The sequence below is a fragment of the Sinohyriopsis cumingii genome, chromosome 12, assembly GCF_028554795.1.
Source record: "Sinohyriopsis cumingii isolate HCF-2022 chromosome 12, ASM2855479v2, whole genome shotgun sequence".
Taxonomy (NCBI): Eukaryota; Metazoa; Mollusca; class Bivalvia; order Unionida; family Unionidae; genus Sinohyriopsis; species Sinohyriopsis cumingii.
The window spans coordinates 71,414,339-71,434,389 of NC_142972.1; the positions used below are offsets into that span (position 1 = coordinate 71,414,339).

General features: G+C 34.5%; 1 protein-coding gene across 1 annotated transcript in view; it reads left to right on the top strand.

The window, feature by feature from the left end:
- Positions 1-6,665, top strand: part of LOC149786724 (xaa-Arg dipeptidase-like) — a 74,494-nt gene extending 67,829 nt beyond the window's left edge. The window contains exon 6 of the mRNA XM_089977223.1: positions 5,493-6,665. Coding sequence (XP_089833349.1) covers positions 5,493-5,632 — 140 coding nt within the window. The 3' untranslated portion in view covers positions 5,633-6,665. The remainder of the gene's footprint in view (positions 1-5,492) is intronic.
- The last annotated feature ends 13,386 nt before the right edge of the window (positions 6,666-20,051 follow it).

A 20,051-nucleotide genomic window follows, 5' to 3' on the forward strand; every position in this document is an offset into this window, starting at 1 on the left:
CACTGGGAGCAAATAGAAATGGACCAACTAAGGGAGATAACCGCGAAACGATTAACCCATCATAAAATGGAATTTTTTAAAATTACATATTGTAACTCACGGAATCAGGCCCGGCCCTAGGACAAGGCGAACGAGGCAACCGCATTGGGCCCCGCGCTTTCAGGAAATTAACTCTGCAATGCAATGTTTTGCTTGGGTCCCGCTCATTTAGATCATTTTAGCCAGATTTGGATCATTTTAGCCAGATTTGGATCATTTTAGCGGGGCCCCCTGTGAGCAGGGCATTTGGAAACAAATTTTTAAAAAGTGTTACATAATGTTGTCCTTAAAATGTTATTCCTTCGCTTTAACATTACTTTCTCTCAATGGATGTGTTTTTAAAAATTGCTATATTTAACTTCGCTGAAAGCGAAGCCTGGTAACCAAATGCGTTACGAGCAGATGACAACCATGTTCTAATATAATACAAGTTTTATGAAAATAGTTTTCTCATAAACTCTTAGCAATGTTGTTTTCCATGATCAGAGAGAGAGAGAGAGAGAGAGAAGACGACGAATAAATTCAAGCTGTCTCAAAAGGGGTGTCACTTATAACGGTGTAGATATGGCTACATCTCTGGGAATATGGCAAGCGGAGGTAAGGGAATCCAGTAACGATACAAGCCTCTTTGAGATTCTACGAACAGACTAATTTTATTGAAATACTCAACATATACAATTACATTCCAATATGAACCTAAATTACGGATATAAGACATACATATAAAACTACGATATTCCTTTACTTACCAACATCATACTTTTGTACAATTTCTGCCTTTTAGAATATATAAATAATAATAATAATAATAATAATAATAATGAGGACTTTGTATAGTGCCTAATCTTTAGAAGCTCTAAGCGCTTTACAACATTAGACAACACCTATAAGATGAAAAACATATAATGTTATGATTACAAAAACAAACACCATGAAATTAGAAAACATTAAAAAAAAACATGCTGAGAATATTTAAGGTAGGAAACATTAGGATTTTAAGTTTGTTCTTGCAGTCAAAATAAGTGAGTTTTGAGAGCCTTCTTGAATGTGATCACTGTGTCTTTGTGTCTAAGTTCCGTGGGCAATTCATTCCACGTTGCTGCGCCCTGGTATGCAATAAAACGCTGTCCATATGACCTTGTTTGCATAGTGGGAATAATGAGTATACGATTGTCAGAAGAGGAGCGTAAGTATCTTGCTGGTGTGTACACATGGGTGAGGTCGAATAGGTATGTTGGACTAGAGTCCGACAGAGAAACGTAGCACAGAGAACAATTTTTGTGTTTGATTCTGGATCGAATGGATAACCAGTGTAGGGTACAGAGCAGTGGAGAGGTGTGCTCTGATCGTGATACTCTAAGTATGATCCGAGCAGCTGTGTTTCGAACTTTTTGAAGTTTCTGGAGCATATATTGAGATGAACCAGACATAACTGACTTACAATAGTCCAGTCTTGAAAGTACTAATGAACACACAAGTGTTTTAGTGGCATCAGTTGAAAGATATTTTCGAACTGAGCTGATGCGTCTCAGCTCAAGATATGCAGCCTTGCATATGTTCATGACATGTTGGTGCAATGTGAGAGAACTGTCCAGAGTAACACCTAGGTTTCGTAATGATTGTGTGAATTTAATGTTGGTGTTGCTGATATTTATTGTTTGAGTTAAAGGATGTGAATGAGAAAGTCTTTGTGTTGTGATCAGAATGGCCTCAGTTTTATCATCATTCATCTGCAGCCTGTTACATGTCATCCATGATTTCACATCAGAAATGCACCTCTCTACACCTTGGATGGTAGCATCAACTTCAGTTGGGTGGCTAGATTTGTATATGTGGGTGTCATCAGCGTACAATTGGTGAGACACTGGATGTTGATATATGACACTTGAGAGTGACTGAGTGTACAGACTGAGGAGAACAGGTCCAAGAACAGACCCCTGTGGAACACCACAACATAGATCAACTGGGCTGGAGTGTATTCCATTTGCAGATACAATTTGTGTCCTGTTGACCAAGTAGGACGTGAACCACAGTAAGACTGTATCATGAATGCCAAATACATGCTGGAGACGGTGAAGTAATATATCATGGTCTATTGTGTCAAATGCTGCAGACAAATCAAGGAGGGTAAGGACTGTAATCTTTCCGCTATCCAACGCAGAGAGAATGTCATTAACTACTTTTAGAAGAGTAGTTTCAGTACTGTGGACAGGGCGATATGCAGATTGTACATTGCTAAAAAGACTGTTTGAATTTAGATGAGATACAAGCTGGGATAGAACAAACTTTTCGTAGATTGTTGATATGAATGAGATATTAGAAACTGGGCGGTAGTTCTTTAGATGTGGTCTAGAGCTGGTTTCTTCAGCAGAGGCTTCACAATGGCAGTTTTCAAAAATGATGAGAATTCCCCAGACGAAGAGAGAGGTATTAATAACATCAGTTAGTGAAGGCAATACTGGATCTAAGCACTCAAGTATCATTGATGTTGAAATTGGATCAAGTTCACATGACTTTGGTGCACTCTTCATCAGGATTGTACGTACGAAATCCATAGAGACAGGTTCAAATGCTGCTAATGGTTGCCGCTCAAATTCTGTATCCCAACTGTATGGTGACGACGAGTCAATTGAAATTGTGGTGTCAAGCTTATCTCTAATGGTTTGTACTTTGTCACGGAAGAAATTTGCAAACATGTCCGGAAGGTCGACTGGAGAGAAGGTAGTTGGAAGTGATGTAGATTTGTTCTTTGTCATTAGCTTGTTAGTAATCTCGAAGAGCTCTTTGCAGCTGGAACTTTCCATCATCTTAGTAGTATAGTGGGCTGATTTCGCTGCATGGACTATATTTGTGACATTCTTCTTAGCGGCTCCATAGATTTGCTTATGAATAGTGAGTCTGGTGGAAATCCAGAGCCTCTCAGCTTTACGGCGGTCTCTTTTAGCAGTGTGAAGCTGGTCTCTAACACTGCTATACCATGGAGAACACTTTTGAATTGATACTCTGCACTTGGTAGCTGGGGCATGTTTGTCAAGCAATGAACACAGGCAGTTATCGAGTTGTTCTGCGGTAGGAGGTAAGCAAGTTGTTAGGTTAGCTTGGATGTCGTGCATTAGTTTGGTTCTATTTATCTTACGGAGGTTTCTCTTAGTAGCATATAAAGGTGGAGGGTTAGGGACTGATACGTCAAGATGGCATATAATTTAGAGGTGATGTGATGCAAGGTCATGGGATACCAGGGAAGACCGTAGAATGTTATCATCAGGTCTATGAAGAATCCAGTCTAAAATGTGACCATGTTTATGGGTGGGTTGGTTAACTGACTGTTTGAGGTTGAAAACATTAATGGAATCTTGATGTATTTGGGTATCCGGGACAGTCAAAGTGAAAGTTGAAATCTCCAAGAACAATCAGGTTGCCACCTATCGAATTTCCATAGTCCAGGAGATTCGGAAACTGCTCCATAAAGAGAGAGTCAGCCAGCTTTTTTTTTTCTACTAGGAGGAGGGCGGTATAGGCAGAAAAAATGGACTCACCTTTGCTCCAGTGTGAGTGTAGTTTGGCACTAAAAAACGGAACAGCTGCTTCAAGCCGGTTAAGCAATAGCGGCCATCTTGTTTATTCAAAAGCGTCTATTAATACAGATAATTAAATATCGAATAAATTCACGATAGCTGAAGAATCTAAATTTCAATATTTCAGACTAATACCGCAATCATTTAATCGAAATATATTTTACTGAATTTAATCTAAAATGTCAACATATTAAACTCTATTATTTAAAGAGTATTTTACTTCTCAATTAACTATTGCTGAGTATGAAGCTGGTTGCGAACGTCGTATTTTTAAAACTATAATCAATAGTATAATTACAAGTAAATATAAGTTCTTCAAACAATTAAACTTTCCAATGCATTGTATTAAAAAATAGTAAAGAAATATTAAAATAATCCAATGTTGCAACCTACCGATGTTAGATTAACATCTTAATACTTAAAATCCCTACACTATATAAATAAAATCGTACGCAGACGGTATCTTACCTATAACGATACAAGCCTCATTGAGATTCCGATGAACGGACTAATAACACAGTGTTATAGGACGCAGCTAAATATGGTTTTACGTCTAGTTCTTGAGTCCGTCAGAATCTGAGTTAGGCTTCATCGCTTCTTACAGACTACCGTCTGGGTCTATGTACATCATTAGACAGACAATTTTGCCACATCAGCTTATTTACCCACTCAGAGGGAATTTTTGGGGTTCTTTATTATAGCGACCTACACAACTTACCGAGTGTAGTTTTTGCTGACTTTACGATACAAGAGAAATGTATAGTGCAAGAGAGTTTTGGGGTTTTTTTTGCTCATAAGGACGCATCTTTAATAAATAGTTTATAATTGTAATTCCGAAATAAATGAATTTAATCTCAATATATTTTAGCAGAAAATTACTTTCAATACAATTTAGAGAAAATTTCAATCTTATTACTTTTATTACAAAATTCTGTCCTAATAGAAGGAAACTGTTCAATTAAAAATGGTCAAATATTCAAAGTTAAACAGGATATCGATTGCAAATTTGAAAATGTGATTTTTGTACTGGAATGTGTCAAATGTGCGTCTTACATAGGTCCAACGAGAAACGAATTAAAAAAGAGAATGATAAGAACAGAACATCTCAGATTATTATAAATGAATATATATATATATATATATATATATATATATATATATATATATATAAACTGTTAAGAAAAAAGATTAAAATTTCTTCATTTTTATGAGTTATTTACTGATAATGCATATTTTGAGAGAAGAATATAAACTATTTCGCACGCGTTTAGCAGACCATTTATAGTTTAAGTATCATCAAATTCATGAAATAATTTAAACAGGACGATTTGTGTATGTGTGTGTGTGTGATTCGGATTTTTAACTCAGCTTCATTTTTATACGTCTTTGCTATGATCCAGCCGGGGTTCGAACCCGTGACTTCCCGCATTCGAGGCGGATGCTCCAACCACTAGGTCACTGGAGCGATTAGGACGCTTTGTGCATTGCATTTATAAACAATAATTTTTCATAACATGACCATAGAAAAACTACATTCGTTTACTTTAATTTGTGTAGACTACATTATACATTGTATCAATCCCATGATGCACTTACTATCCTGTACAGGGCTTATATCAAGGGCATTTCTGTCAATTTATTTTTTCAACATTTTTGGTGTTTGTTGCTGATATTTTGTTAAATGTTTATATATATATATATATATATATATATATATATATATATATATATATATATATATATATATATATATATATATATATATATATATATATATATATATATATATATATATATATATATATATATATATATATATATATATATATATATATATATATATATATATATATATATATATATAATCTTATCTTCCAGGTGATCATATTGCACAGTCCTTTACTCTGGCCCAGGGAAAGGCCTTAGCAATGACGGCACTGGATATCTTCTCAAATCCCGCCATCCTGGACAAAGTTAAAGACGAATTCAATAAAGCTGTACAGCCGAATGCAGAATAAGCAATGGCAACAGGTCCATTGACCCTTGCACCCGCCAATCAACTGTCCAGTGACATATATTCAAGTATTGCTGACTATGTAAAGATCGCCACTTTTAAAAAGTGCATATAGACAAGAGTCCACGAGTTATATAATAGTAATGTAGATAGAATATTCTTTGTTTAGTGGTCATTTCATTATTTATTCTTTGTAGGTTTCTTTCAGCCTTCCTTCATTTTGTAGTGGAAATATGGTGGGAAAAATATAATCCCAGATTAAATAATTATCAACATAATAAATAATAATAATAATTAAATGATAATCAACATGTTGAAGCTGTCCTTGTCCAGCTACTCTTAATTGTTAATTGAGTTGAAGGTAGCACGTGTCAGTTCTACTACAAGGGATTGTAAACATGTGTTGACACGTGTTATCAGATTACAGTACTACTTTCCATCCACATGTCGTTAATTTTTGTATGAATGTTAACTATTTTCCAGTATTCTAAATTTAAACCGTCTTTTTCCATGCAAGACCGCAATATTAAATGAGTTATATAGATATGTTTTTAAAAATAGATAAACACCGAGACAAAGCAAACATTTCAAATTCTTATGTATTATTTTAGTGTAAACGTTTATATCTTTGCCCGTCATTGCCCCGTCTTATACATCCTTTCCATCATAACCGTAATTAAATATTGTATTTATATCAATTTATTGTAAGCAATAAATATTCAACATACTTTTTTTGACGAAATTTTATACCTGTAAAAAATCAGTAGGATGAACAAAATTGGTTTGGACATTTTTTTTAAATGACATTTAAGATGCTGAACATCACCAATCAGGATTTAGTAGATTTGATTAAGATGTATTAGTATTAATATGTAGAACAGTATCTAATAAAATCGGAGTAAATGTGCCTACATTACTACGTTGATATATAAATTAATTAACTCCAAAGTGTATACAGTTGACAAGGAAAACCAAAGCTTGCGATATTTTTACTTTTTATTTCAGTCATCATTTATAATAAATTAGTAAGTAAATAACATGTTTCGATTAAATATTTCTTGTTCAATAACAACAGCTGTTAAAAAGACATACAATATATAAAAAATACAAACTTAAGTCCGAAGCGGAGGGTAGAGCTGATTTTGTTGTAGGCCGTCTTCGTAACTGGACGAGTACTTTATGGGGAAATTACTTAATTAAATTTGTATGGGTCGAATCTGTAATGGGCTGACTTTGTTGTGGGCCGACTCCGTAAAAGGCCGAAATCTCCATGTTACCCCCAGAAGTACTCAATATTACGTTTGCAATCGGCAAAGTTAATTTCTGGGTCACTGTCATTTGTACAGTTGTACAACATTGGTTTTGTACTTGGCAAAGGTGTGAAAACGTTTAATTTTAACGATACTTGATAAAGAGAGACAAATATTTCCCGGCTTTCCCATATACTACTTCATGAGTAGAGCCATTCCAATGCATCTGTACATGGCACATCGAAGAACAAACACACCACGATCTGTCGGGGCAGACGAACATATACGATATTATAGTATTATCCTATTATTGCCTTCTCGAAGATTTGTGTAATCTGCTTTGGTATAGAACCCGAGTTGATGGCGATGGTACATACCCCACCAGACAACATTGTAGGAGAACAGTCCCCAAGGAAAAAAGCTGTAATAGATGTAGTACCTTACGTGGCGTAATGTGACGTTATAAACATCCCATTGGCAATAGTGTCCACCATGAAAGTGTTACGATCGTTTCTATGTATAGTTTCAGGAATCCTAGACAGGTCACCCATTTTGGCTAAAGGAAAATGACTACTCTACCCGCATTTAGACAATCAAAAACTGTGATGTATTTACACTACATATCAAATGAGAAATTACATAGACAACCACATTCTGTTTTTTTAGGAGGTGCGGTTACTAAGTTGGTAGAGCGTCGTAATGGTCGATGTTTCGATGCTCCATTGTATTAATTTACTTTCTAACAGCCACTGCAAACATAATGCAATCAAAACGAAATATGATCTGTTATTGAATTCAATCCTTTAATACACAATGAATGAGATTTCATTAGACGTGCTGAGGATATACTATACTAAGTGTCTTAATTGAGACTTTTATTCAGTGGGATCCATTACTAACAAAATCAAAAGGCTTCTCACGCGGCAATTACGTTTCAGTAGTTTAACATATTTGTTGCTGATAATGATACAACTTCAACGGGGTTACCCTCTCTCTCTCTCTCTCTCTCTCTCTCTCTCTCTCTATATATATATATATATATATATATATATATATATATATATATATATATATATATATATATAGAGAGAGAGAGAGAGAGAGAGAGAGAGAGAGAGAGAGAGAGAATTTGCTCGCAGTGAAATCTTATATATAGTAGATAAAACGGCAAGGTCCAATATGATGTTTAATTATGTAAACGACTGTAAAACCGTATCCGCACACTGGAAACAAAGATTTCAGTATGCTTTTAAAACTAGAAGTCTATGGACCCAGTATTTTTTGAATCCACTAAAAAGAAAAAAAAATATACAACCAATTTCAAAATTTAGAGTAGTGGACCAGAAATAGGAGTCAAACTTCTCACTGACAATATAGACTACCAAGAAACTGTTACGCTCTTCCTGCGATCAACATAGACAGGTCACCCATTTTGGCTAAATTGGGTCGTCGTAAGAAAATTGAAACCTCAGGATATTGGTAACCTCTATAAAATGGCAAAATTATTGATTTGAACCATGTTCAATTTAGGCCAAGTTTAACTTTAATATTATGTTATGGTGTATTTGTCAGTAATTATCTAGTATTACCATATAGATCTTTTTTCCGGAAGTCGAATCTGGTTTTTTCACCGATAATATTTAACGCATGCGCAATCAATGACAGCAGTTATTAAGCCATCGTCATTAAGATAGTGTCTTTTGTGAACAAAGTTGTAAACGTTTGACATCTGTACGCTGATTATAGAAATAGCGATAGTGTTCCTGCAAAGCATGAGTGAATATTTCAGTAACCTGCCTAAAACAGAAAAGTAGATATGACTATGAACTGCATCAGACAGATCGGCACAGCGGACAGGATTTGTGGGACCTAGGAAAAGTTCTTGAGTAGGCCACAATGAATTACAAATTGTAACAGCGGTGGACCCTATGACTGATGTGGTGTCCCGGAAATTTGTCCTATCCTGTCCTGGAGCAGCAGGGAGGGTGAACAGACCAATTTTAGAGCAAGTCTTCCTTGAAAATAAAACTTCATACGAAACAAAAATAAAAATTCAAGGTCAATAACGTCAAACCGAAGCCTGTAACCGACCGAGATTTTCTCTGATTGGGTTAGCTTATTTTGTCACTTTATCTTTGTCGTTCGTGTTTTCTTAACCAGATTTTTTTATATCAAGACCTACACGATTACGCGACCAAGGATCATGTAAATTTATTGTGATAAATCCGTGTGGGGTAGCTTATGCTTTTGAAAAGAAGTTTTTGAATTTAATCATATCCATATCCACTGAACACCAAGTCTGGTGAATGTTTCGCAGAGTATGCGTATCGACTCCATTAAACACAACTAAAATATTGCAGTTATATCTGATCACTTTAGGTATCTGTGTATATCGCTGAGTAATATAAATCAAGTCTGTATTTTTGTGTCTGCCTCAAGAAAATATCCGAGCTTGTATGTTTGTCCAGCATCACATCATCGTATACTGCGAGATTATTAATGAATCCATCCAGGTCATCTACAGATGGGGCTTCATCAATATCGGTGATAAATCAATAATATCATTACCATCCTCGTCCAACAATTTTGCGTTTGCATTAAAATCTTTAAGTACATCGTAACATCTCTGATCATCTGTGGATGGTGCCACTGAATATAATTTATCCCACATGAGCCATCTCATTACCAGATTAAGCAACAATTGCGTCTTACCAGACCCTGATGGAAATATGGTAATTGCTCTGATAGAATTTGGTAGCGCAGGATGATGCGTGACTAGCTCTTGCTTTCGTGTCGCTGAGAAATCAATGATATCCATATTGTACAAATATAATAAATAATATAGATTTATATTGTGTTCTATGCAGAACATTCACCCCCACCAGTGGATTAACAACAATAATAACAAAAGATAAGCGTGCACTTACAGGCAAGTGTGTGAAATGTGGTACAAAAACTACAAATTTATCCCCCTTGACAAGTCAAGGAAAACAGGTGGTGATATCGCTACCTCACTGGGAAAATTACCAGGAACTACATGGGCTAAATATCTAGGAAAAAAAATCTTTTTGGATATAATTATTGTGGTCTTGGTACCCGACTTGATATCCGACTTGACGAGCTAGATCAACCAAGACCTGGAGAATATCCAATAAATACTATTGATCAAGCGTGCCATTTCATGATTTAGCGTATAAAAATAAGGATTTACAACAATGACATTGCAGATGTGAAGTTGATTCACTCATTAAATTCCATAAAAAATTCTTTCAGTGAAAAACTTGCTAGCGTCTTAGTAAAATCTGCGCTGAAAGGTAAACAAGTGCTAGGGGCCGGTAATTAATCAACCAATTTTAATAATGGAATCGCGCTTATTTTTTTTTTTTGTGTCACTGTTTATAACTAACTAACTAGAGGATATTGGACGGGTAGATCAGTGACTAGTAAACTTGCTGATTCAGCAATTGTTCCACGTTCTGTTGCTGAAAATTGGTGAGCACAACGAGCGCTGTGGCAAAATTATATACTACCGCCTAAACAAATTCAGTACTCACATTCTGATGTCTGCACTCCAAATGAAGTTCATCAAGCAGATATTTTATTTTTACCACACGGTACTATTAAAACACTTAGACCTCAATCACGCACATATAAATACACAAGATTCCGCAACCTGGAATTTCAACGTCGATATTTTGCCGTCGAGTATCTGCTGGGCTATAACACACTGGTACTGGTAGATTTGAAAAGTTTACTTTTTACTTTATGTAACAGAAATAATTGTTGTTCAAGTGTATCACGAACTATCTTTATTCTTGCAACTATCAAATCATCTGGTCTCCACATATTCAAAAAATAATTCAAAGGAGTTTCTGAAATTATTTCATGCATTATTTCACACTGAATTTTATTGGCTGTAGTTTGATTTATTTCTTAAGCTCTCGCTAATTCTGAATCAAGCGCTCTATGATCATTATTTCTTCATAATAATCTACGAACATTTTTAAACGTCCATGCAGAGACAATCCAACAAAAGGTGGCGGTTGACCATAATCACCACACATTATCACAGCAGTATTTTTTGTCAACCAATCAAGAAACACTTGTAATGTCTCCAGCGACACTGTACATATTTCATCCCAGATAATAATCTTTGGAATATATTTTTCACCTATTCGATCAGGAGTCCATATATTTCCATTCGATCGGAAGAAGCTGTGATAAGTATGAGATATAACTCCTTGCTCGTTCATTTCTCTGGCGAGTCTATGTGTTGGGCTTAACACAATTACATCAACAGAGTTCTTCAAACTCTGAGAAATAATTCAATCACACGTATTGTTTTAGCAGTACCTCCCTGTCCATTGAGATAAACAGTCTTATGTCTGGTCACGGGATCATATACCGATGGTGCAGATGACAATTCTGATATTTGATTATATTTGTAATAAATATTTTTCACGTCAACATCGGCAGAATCAGAATAACTAAGTATCTTGTTTTATTCTCCATTCGTCCCATAATGCATCAGAGCAGATATATAGTTGTTCTAGTAATCTTGCATTTTTTATAGATATAAAATGAATCTATGGCAACTCTAATAGCGGCATCAGGAAATATATTGATCACTGATAATAAATTTATCGAAACATACGCAAGCATTGAAGATCTTATGTGAGTAAACTGCGGTGACTCACCATCTTTGTAACTCACAATTATACCTAATTTAGTTCCGTCCAACAATTAGAATTACTTCGACTTATAAATGTATTTCTCTCTATTGTTACAGTAATTATAAAATCGAGTTCAGCATCATCTATTATCAATCTTGTACAATGTCGTTTATGATCATTGATCCTCCTAGGGTAAATTTGCCAATTATTTTTCTGACAAGATATTTTGCGATTTTATTCTCAAGATCATTTATATAAGGATTTTCACCATCATAATATTTCTTTTCTTTTCTTGTGGTAACCTAATTGTTTCTGCGGACAATATGCTATAATTGCTTCGCTTACAATCAACGATATAAATATCTTTACATTAAGCATATATCGTAACAAAACTATTTGAGTCAAATTTTTTCTAAAAATGTTCCCCAAGCCAAACAGCGGCAATCAAACCTCCTAGGCTTCCACAAATTTTTCTCTATCGAAATGAGCCGCAATTGATGGAAGTGTCAAACAATTACTGTGCAACTTTTCATGATCGTTGGTGTATTTAACGTAAGATCCTATGATCAACGATATTTATCAGTGCTCGTTTTTATAAATATTTTGGCTCGTATATTACTTTTCCTGTTATTGTTTTTACTATTATTGGGAATTTTAGTGTTTTTTTTTCTAACTTAGCAGCATCATTTATTGTAGCTCCTTTATCTTCGACTGATTCAACCTATTTGTTTTTTTCCCCACATCGTAGTTCTGTTTATTTCCACGTATCGCGTTTGTGACGTGTTCTGTAACGCGTTCGGCTACACAATTTATTTTTGAAAATTTCATAGGTTCGAGATCATGAACGCTAGGTTTATCATTTGTCGGATATATTACATAAATAACTGCAGTCACAGGATATGCTCTTTTATAATAGTGTTTATCAATACCAGTCAACATTCCTAGTTTGGAACTTTTATTTAAGGTAACAATATTTCCAGTGTGAAGACGAACATAGTCACGTTTGTCACGAATAATCCACGTATCGTCTTCCTTAGTATCTACCGCTACAATACATTTTATTTTAAAAACATATCTTTGATTGTCGAGATAGTTAATAATCGTCTCTGCTTGTTGGTCATTCGTTGTAGCATCGACAACACCTTCGGTGTTGTGCATGATTCTGAATGTTGGTCATTCGTTGTAGCATCGACAACACCTTCGGTGTTGTGCATGATTCTGAATGTTGACCACACATGAGCTGCACCATTGTCGTGCAATTCTTTCTTGGCATCACGAATACTTTTAATCAGATTTTCCTTCGGATCAACCAGAGCTCGCCTCTGCAAAACAGGGAATCTTTTGTCAAGATCGAATCTAGCTTTAGAAGGTTTGATTGTAGATAATCTCTCAAACTCGTCCATTTTATAATAAAGGCACACACACACACACACACACACACACACACACACACATATATATATATATATATATATATATATATATATATATATATATATATATATATATATATATATAATGATTCAAGTAAAGAATAAAATGAAAATGGCTTATGATAGGTTCTACAACTGGCTGTAACAAAGTCTGCGTAAACGATTTATATGGACTTCACCTACAAAGCGTACGAAGAGGGAGCATATGACTAAAACCGTGTTTGAAGTATGGTGTTAGAGTAGAAACACAGTTGTGTGTGCAATGTGGTGATACAAATGCAGAGAGCTTAAACGATGATATTATGATAAAACAATAACGCCAACGAATCTCCCATTAAAAACGCCGAACATTATCTAGCCAAATTTTCAAAATAATTATGTAGACAAATTATATTATTATATAAATGGAGCAAAATAAGTTTGAAAAACATCCCATCATCAAAAATTATGAAGCATCTCGAGATGGTATCATCAGGAACTGTCGACTAAAAAAAACAGTTATTAATGTCATGAATGCTGGCTATCTCATATTCAGTGCCGGGGGGGGGGGGGTAAAATGTACCTTTGTCATAAATTTATCTACGAGTATTTTCACGGACTAATCAATAAAGGTTTTATGATCGATCAGATTAATTCAGATCCGAAAGATATTTCCTTGTTTAATTTACGAGCTGTTACACATTGTCAAAATAGCAAATTTGGAAATACTGGCTGTAATGATAAGAACACCAAATGTAGAGAGAGGCGAATCAATAATATTTCAATCAATGAATGCAGCTGGCAAATATTTTGATGTTTGCTGGAGTTCAATACACTTCGTTGCAAATAATATAACTAAATCGGCGTTTTCGAAGAAATCAAGACAAACTATAATATTTCAGTATCCCGTATGGTTAGATACAAACACTCCTGATGAAAGGAGATAACTCTGTCGGATTAAAGGTAGAGAGGTGAAAACGTTAACTCGCCTGTATTTTACAATAGTATTCGCTTGTAAATAATTATTTTTTGGTTAATTCTTTTCCCATCGTGTTGCAAATAATAGAACCAAATCGGTATTTTTAATGAAATACAAACAAAGGTATCTTACTTCTGAAGCATAACTCTATCGTAAGACGGAGAAATTCATCGTCAATGACTTTGTCATTGGACACAGTAAAGGGACATAACTTTTATTTACTGATGAATAATGTTTTTGGTTGGTTTCTTAAAACATTATCCTTATTTTTCTGAATCTGTCAGGCTTCTTGCTTCCTTTAAAAATTTATTTCAGCGAAAATAATTATTAAAAAAGAAAAATACAAACAGCAAATAAGCCACGCCTATTGCGTGAGCTACTTTTGGATTTCTACGTATTGGTTAGCTTATATAGCATTGGATTTGTGTTATATTTGGGGTTCACTCCAAGCTAGAACTTCAACAGAAAAAAGTACACCCTCCCGCCATGTTACCACGTGGTGGGTACTATTTTGCACTCCCGTAGGTTGATTATAGGGAAGGGTGTGCAGAAATCTGTAGAATGTAAAGAAGACGCCATTTGTATATTTTTTTTTCTTTTTTGGGGGCACCAGACAGATGCCCCCCCCCCCCTTAGCCAAAGCTTATAAAAGGTTTATGTGTGTTTGTTACCCCCAAAGGTGTGCTGTTTGTGTTGTTATATTAGAAATTTCGATTGGGGTATTTCTAAGTTCCCTAGTGTATCTATAGAGTTGTTCATCCGAAAGTGGTTTCTATTACCCTTTCGGAGTTCCTTCCCTTTTTATTTGTCGACCTTGCTAGGGTCGCCTATGTCCCGTGTTTGCTATGTGTATGTGCTATATGTCTGTAGTTGCTATATTATGTTTCCGTGTAGGGACAGCAGTTATTCAAAATTAAATAATCCCAGTTGTCCTGACTTTCTCCTTGTTTATATCACATCAGGAGAAAAATATTCAATTTTCAAATTTGGGCGAGAAGTGTTTTTCATAGAAACTATTTGAAACCTTAGTGGTTTGTATGTGTGTGCTGAAACACTTTCGCAGATAGGAAGGGATAGACCTTGCCCGAGGTGGGGTTTATACTTCATTTATTTGTTGTATATCTCCCATCTAGAGCATGTCCACCCATTTTAAATATGCCAAAAGGTCGAAAACAATTTCTCAATAGTCTTCCCTTTCCTGGTATTGGCGCTGCTTTGCAGCTGCATTATGTTAGTATGTGTAAAGAAGAAGAAATAAAGGGAGGGGTACAGGTAATCTGATGAAGGTATATCTTTAAATTATGTTGTCCATTTGAGGGTTCGTTTTCCAGACTCTTTTATGGGCCTGTTCACTTCGCGTAGCGCCATGTGACATAGCCCCATAACGTCCTTGTCTGTACTTTCCTCATGGAAGACTCCTATACTACTTATCTATTATTATTATTACCTGACCACACGCTTTCACTGTGGTAACTATAAACTCTGTGATCTTGTATAATGTGTTTTTATTAAAATTTCCATCTAAAAATAATATATTCTGAGGTTTATATGTGTCATATTTCCTAATTTCTGCTATTAACCTTTCTCTATGTTCTTTTGTCTTTGTGCATTGTATTAGTGTGTCTTTTACTAAAGGGTCCTATTTTACACAGCGGACATTTGGGCGGTACGCTGACCATGCGCCGTCTCGCTGCAGCCTCTCCCGTCAACCATGCATCATGCATGTATTTGAAGGAGAGGCTTTGAATCTTTAGGGAGCCTAGTTTAGACCAGTGCCCCCATGCTCTCCTCCAATTGACATACATGTGCTCTTTTTCAATTTTGCATGGTAATTTCCCTGTTATATCATTTCTAATCCAATCGTAGGTAAGTTTCTCTTCTGTTTCCCACAATTCCTTCCTATCCCTAAATTTTAATAATAAGTCTTTGATGTTTTTAAATTTCCTCGGACTTTCTAACAATTTTGTAAGTTTGTTATTTTTGTATATATCTACCCTATTTCTCAAAATAAAGCCGAACCAATATATATATAGTCCTTCCCACGGTAGTTTGGGGTCCGCATTTAATTTTTTAAATCTATTAATAATATTGGTTATTTTCATAAGTATAGAGCTAGGTAGACCAATTCCCCCCATTTCTTTAGCTCTGTATAGGGTTTCCTTATTAATATAATGCAATTTAAAATTCCATATGTATTTGATAATATTCTTATCTATATTGTTTAATATAACGTTACTTATATCAGTGGACTTCATAGTATAATTCACATTAGTATACATATATGTTTTGGCCACTTGGGCCCGTTCCATGATGCATAGTGGCGTTAATGCCCAGATATCAACGTTTCTTTTAATTTCATTTTCCTTTTTCTTTTACAGTTTTCTTTTTCCTCATTTGCTCCAAAATATATCCCTAATGCTTTGACTGTCTTTTTGAACAGGTGTGCCGGTAAGTCTGAGTGCTTACCACGCCAGTTGCCTATCCCTAGGATTTCTGTTTTATCGTGATTGATTTGCGATCCTGATGCATTGCCGAATTTTTCAAATTCCTTAATTAAGTGTTTAGGATCTTCTATAAAGTTTGTGCAATCGTCAGCATGTTGTAGCATTTTCACATCATCTTTTATGTTTGGAACTTTTATACCTTTTATATCTTTGTTGAGTTTTATGCTGATACTTAGCATTTCGATTGCTATTACGTATAATAGCATGGATAGTGGGCATCCTTGCCTCGCTGATCTTTGGATATCAAATTTCTCTGTCGTGGCTCCATTTACCTGTACTCTAGAGGTTATATTATTGTACAGTATTTTAGTCCATTTTCGGAAGTTTTCTCCGTAGCCAAATTTGTCTAGGACTTTTTGCATATAGTTGTGTTCAAGTCTGTCGAATGCTTTTTCTTGGTCAAAAAGTACCATGGCAGCTTTTTTCCATTCTCCTGTAGATAATCTATGGTTGTTCTTATGTTTAAAATGTTATTTTGTATTTCTCTCTTTTTAGGTCCACATGTTTGATGTATGTTTATAATTTGGTCCAAACCTTTTTTTATTCTATTTGATAAAATTTTGCTTAAAATCTTGTAATCATTATTTAGGAGGGAGATGGGCCTCCAATTTTTTAGGTCATCTCTTTCCCCTTTTCCTTTATATATTAATATTATAATACCCTCCCTCATTGTTTCAGGCATTTTGTTATTTTTAAGTAATATATTATTGTATAACCATTCAAGTATGGGCGACAACTCTCCACATAATTTCATATAGAAATCCGCGGAGAGTCCATCTCCTCCTGGTGATTTTCCTTTGTTTAGTGTTAGGATACTTTCTCTTATTTCTTCCTGCGAGATAAAATCGTCACATAATTCTTTATGTTCTGTCGATATCACCTCGCAGGGGATTTTTTTAAAAGTATTCATCAATTAAATCTCCTGTGATATTTTGTGATTTATATAATTTAGTGTAAAATATTTTAATATATTCCATGATTTCTCCCTTATCTGTTGCTATCTTATTATCTGCTACTTTTAATTGGTCTAGTATTTTTTCTCCCCCCCCCCTTTCTTCTTTCTTCCCTTTTATATAGTCCTTCTGCCTTTTTATAGATTTGGGTAAATTTTCCCGTTCTGATTTCTTTTCCTCTAATTTCTTCCCCTATAATTTCGTCTATTCTTTTTTTAAGCTTGGCTTCTAATTCATTATTTTTTTTTAAAGTTGAAATGTAATTGCCTCTTTTTCCATTTTCAATTTTTTACTTTTAATATTTGAAAATTTTATTGCAATTTCTTTAAATTTCTGTTTTAGAGTTTCCCATTCTATCATAATATCTATATTTCCTTTTTGTTTAAAGTTCTCTATTTCCTGTTTAATTTCATTTATGAAGTTTCTATCTTTTAGTAATGAGTTATTAAGCATCCACCTCCCCTTTCCCCATCTTTTCCTATTTGTAATTTCCATAGTCATATATATAAGTTTATGGTCCGAAATTTTAAAATTTTCTATCCCAGCTTTTTTGTATGTTTTTTCATTGTAATTGGTACAGAGAAATTTGTCTAACCTACTTCCTTTAGTTATTTTATACTCATATGTATATTCTTTTCTTAATAAGTTTAACCTTCTATATATGTCTATTAAATTGTGTTTCTTGATGAAAAGTTCCATTTCCGGTTTGATTCTTATGTCGTTTGGTGCTAGGTCCCCTTTCATGTCTATATTATCACCTACCCAATTAAAATCCCCCCATTATTACATTTTCCAAGGAAAACTTTTCCAGGTATTTTGACAATTTTTCTAGAAATATTTTCTTGTAATTTCTATTAGCTGGAATATATATATTTATAAAGTGAGTTTTTTTCTATATGTAGGAGCCTTCCTTTGAAAATTTTTCCTTCCTCTACTCTTTCCCAATTTAGCCCCCTTTTATTTTTTATAAGAGTCGCTACTCCCCCATTAACATCATTTCCTTCGTAGTCGTTCATCAAGAGTATGCCATCTAAATAACTTTCACACAATATTCTGTTTTCATTATTAAAACCATTGTGCGTTTCTTGAATAAAGATTAAATCATACTTTAGGTCTTTTGGAAACTTTAGTATTTTATCTTTATTAATCCCATTAACATTAATAGACACGAGCTGTAAGTTTATTCCTTCCATTCCTGTCTCTTACCAGGGTGTCGCATTGATGGTTATACCTTAAGATTTTGTTTATCTTTAAATAATTTTGTTTCATTGGGATTATATTGTAGTTTGCGGAATGGGGGGCACTGGTTTCCCCACCCCCCTCAGATGAACTTATCTTTTTTTGTTTGGTTTGGGTCTTTTGACTGGCTTCTTTTATGGGTGATGTATCCCTGTCTTGGGGGGGGGGGGATATTGAGTCCGCTTTTCTTCTTTTCCTATTTCTCCTAGGTGGAGGTGTGGATGTTAAGGGCGTGGCTGCTATGCTTTCATTTTCTTCTTCCTTTTGGGTCGGTTCAGTCTCAAGACCCTCGAATTTGATTTTGGTGTTTACATATGTTTCCATTGCCTGTGTGGGAACCCTTCCTGTTTTGTTGGGACTTAGAAACTGCTCCCACTCTACGGTTTTATGACCTTCTATGTGGGTTATGTATACATATATATATATATATATATATATATATATATATATATATATATATATATATATATACCCTCTGAACCCTGGTAGTATATCTTTTGGTAACATACGTTCACATGGGGGTTGTGCTGTCCTTAGATCTAAGATTATATATACGTACCGTCTGAACTTGCTAGAATAATGTTTGGATCACATGGGGGCTTTTATATTTCGTACCTCTGAACTTGTTAGAATATCGTTTGGTTATCTAGGAGTTCACATGAGTTTGTGTTGTGTAAATACTTATTTCATTTTATTTACGAAAATAGTAAGGATATTATTTCTGCAATTAAAAAATTACAACATGATGGTGTAAAAAATATTTGATCAACTGAGACCTGAAAAAATCTTGTGATTTTGAATCATTACAACAACGAAATTGTAAGATATATATATATATATATATATATATATATATATATATATATATATATATATATATATATATACATTACCAGCAGAATACCGATTCATTAAGCTGATTGAACAATCTATGTTCCAATCCTTGGCGACAGTCAAAGATACAGAAGTTGAAAAATTCGTTTCTCTCTCATGCTTAATTGAAAAAATTAGATCAGAATTATCTCACGAATACAAAACAAAATAAGAGTATTAATACACGTGTAAGGCAATTGAGAAAGATTATGTCAGATCGTGAAACGATTCATTGTAAAAGTGAAAACGAAAGCGCTGTCACCAGTGACCGTAGTGATTTTGACAGTTAAAGTTATGGCAACAGAGAAAGTTTCAGCTTTGCTTGGGTAATGGAATGTGAAAACGAAAACAATGACAAAGTCACTAGAGATTGTGAAAGTGAAAATGTTAACAAATAATAACGCACGTAATATTTACTCTGATTATAATATTTATTCTGATTTTTTCGGATTGATTTTCTATTCAGATTATAATATCTGTTCTGATTCAGATTTATTTTTAGTCTGATAATACTATTTATTTTTATTCAGAAATATTTGT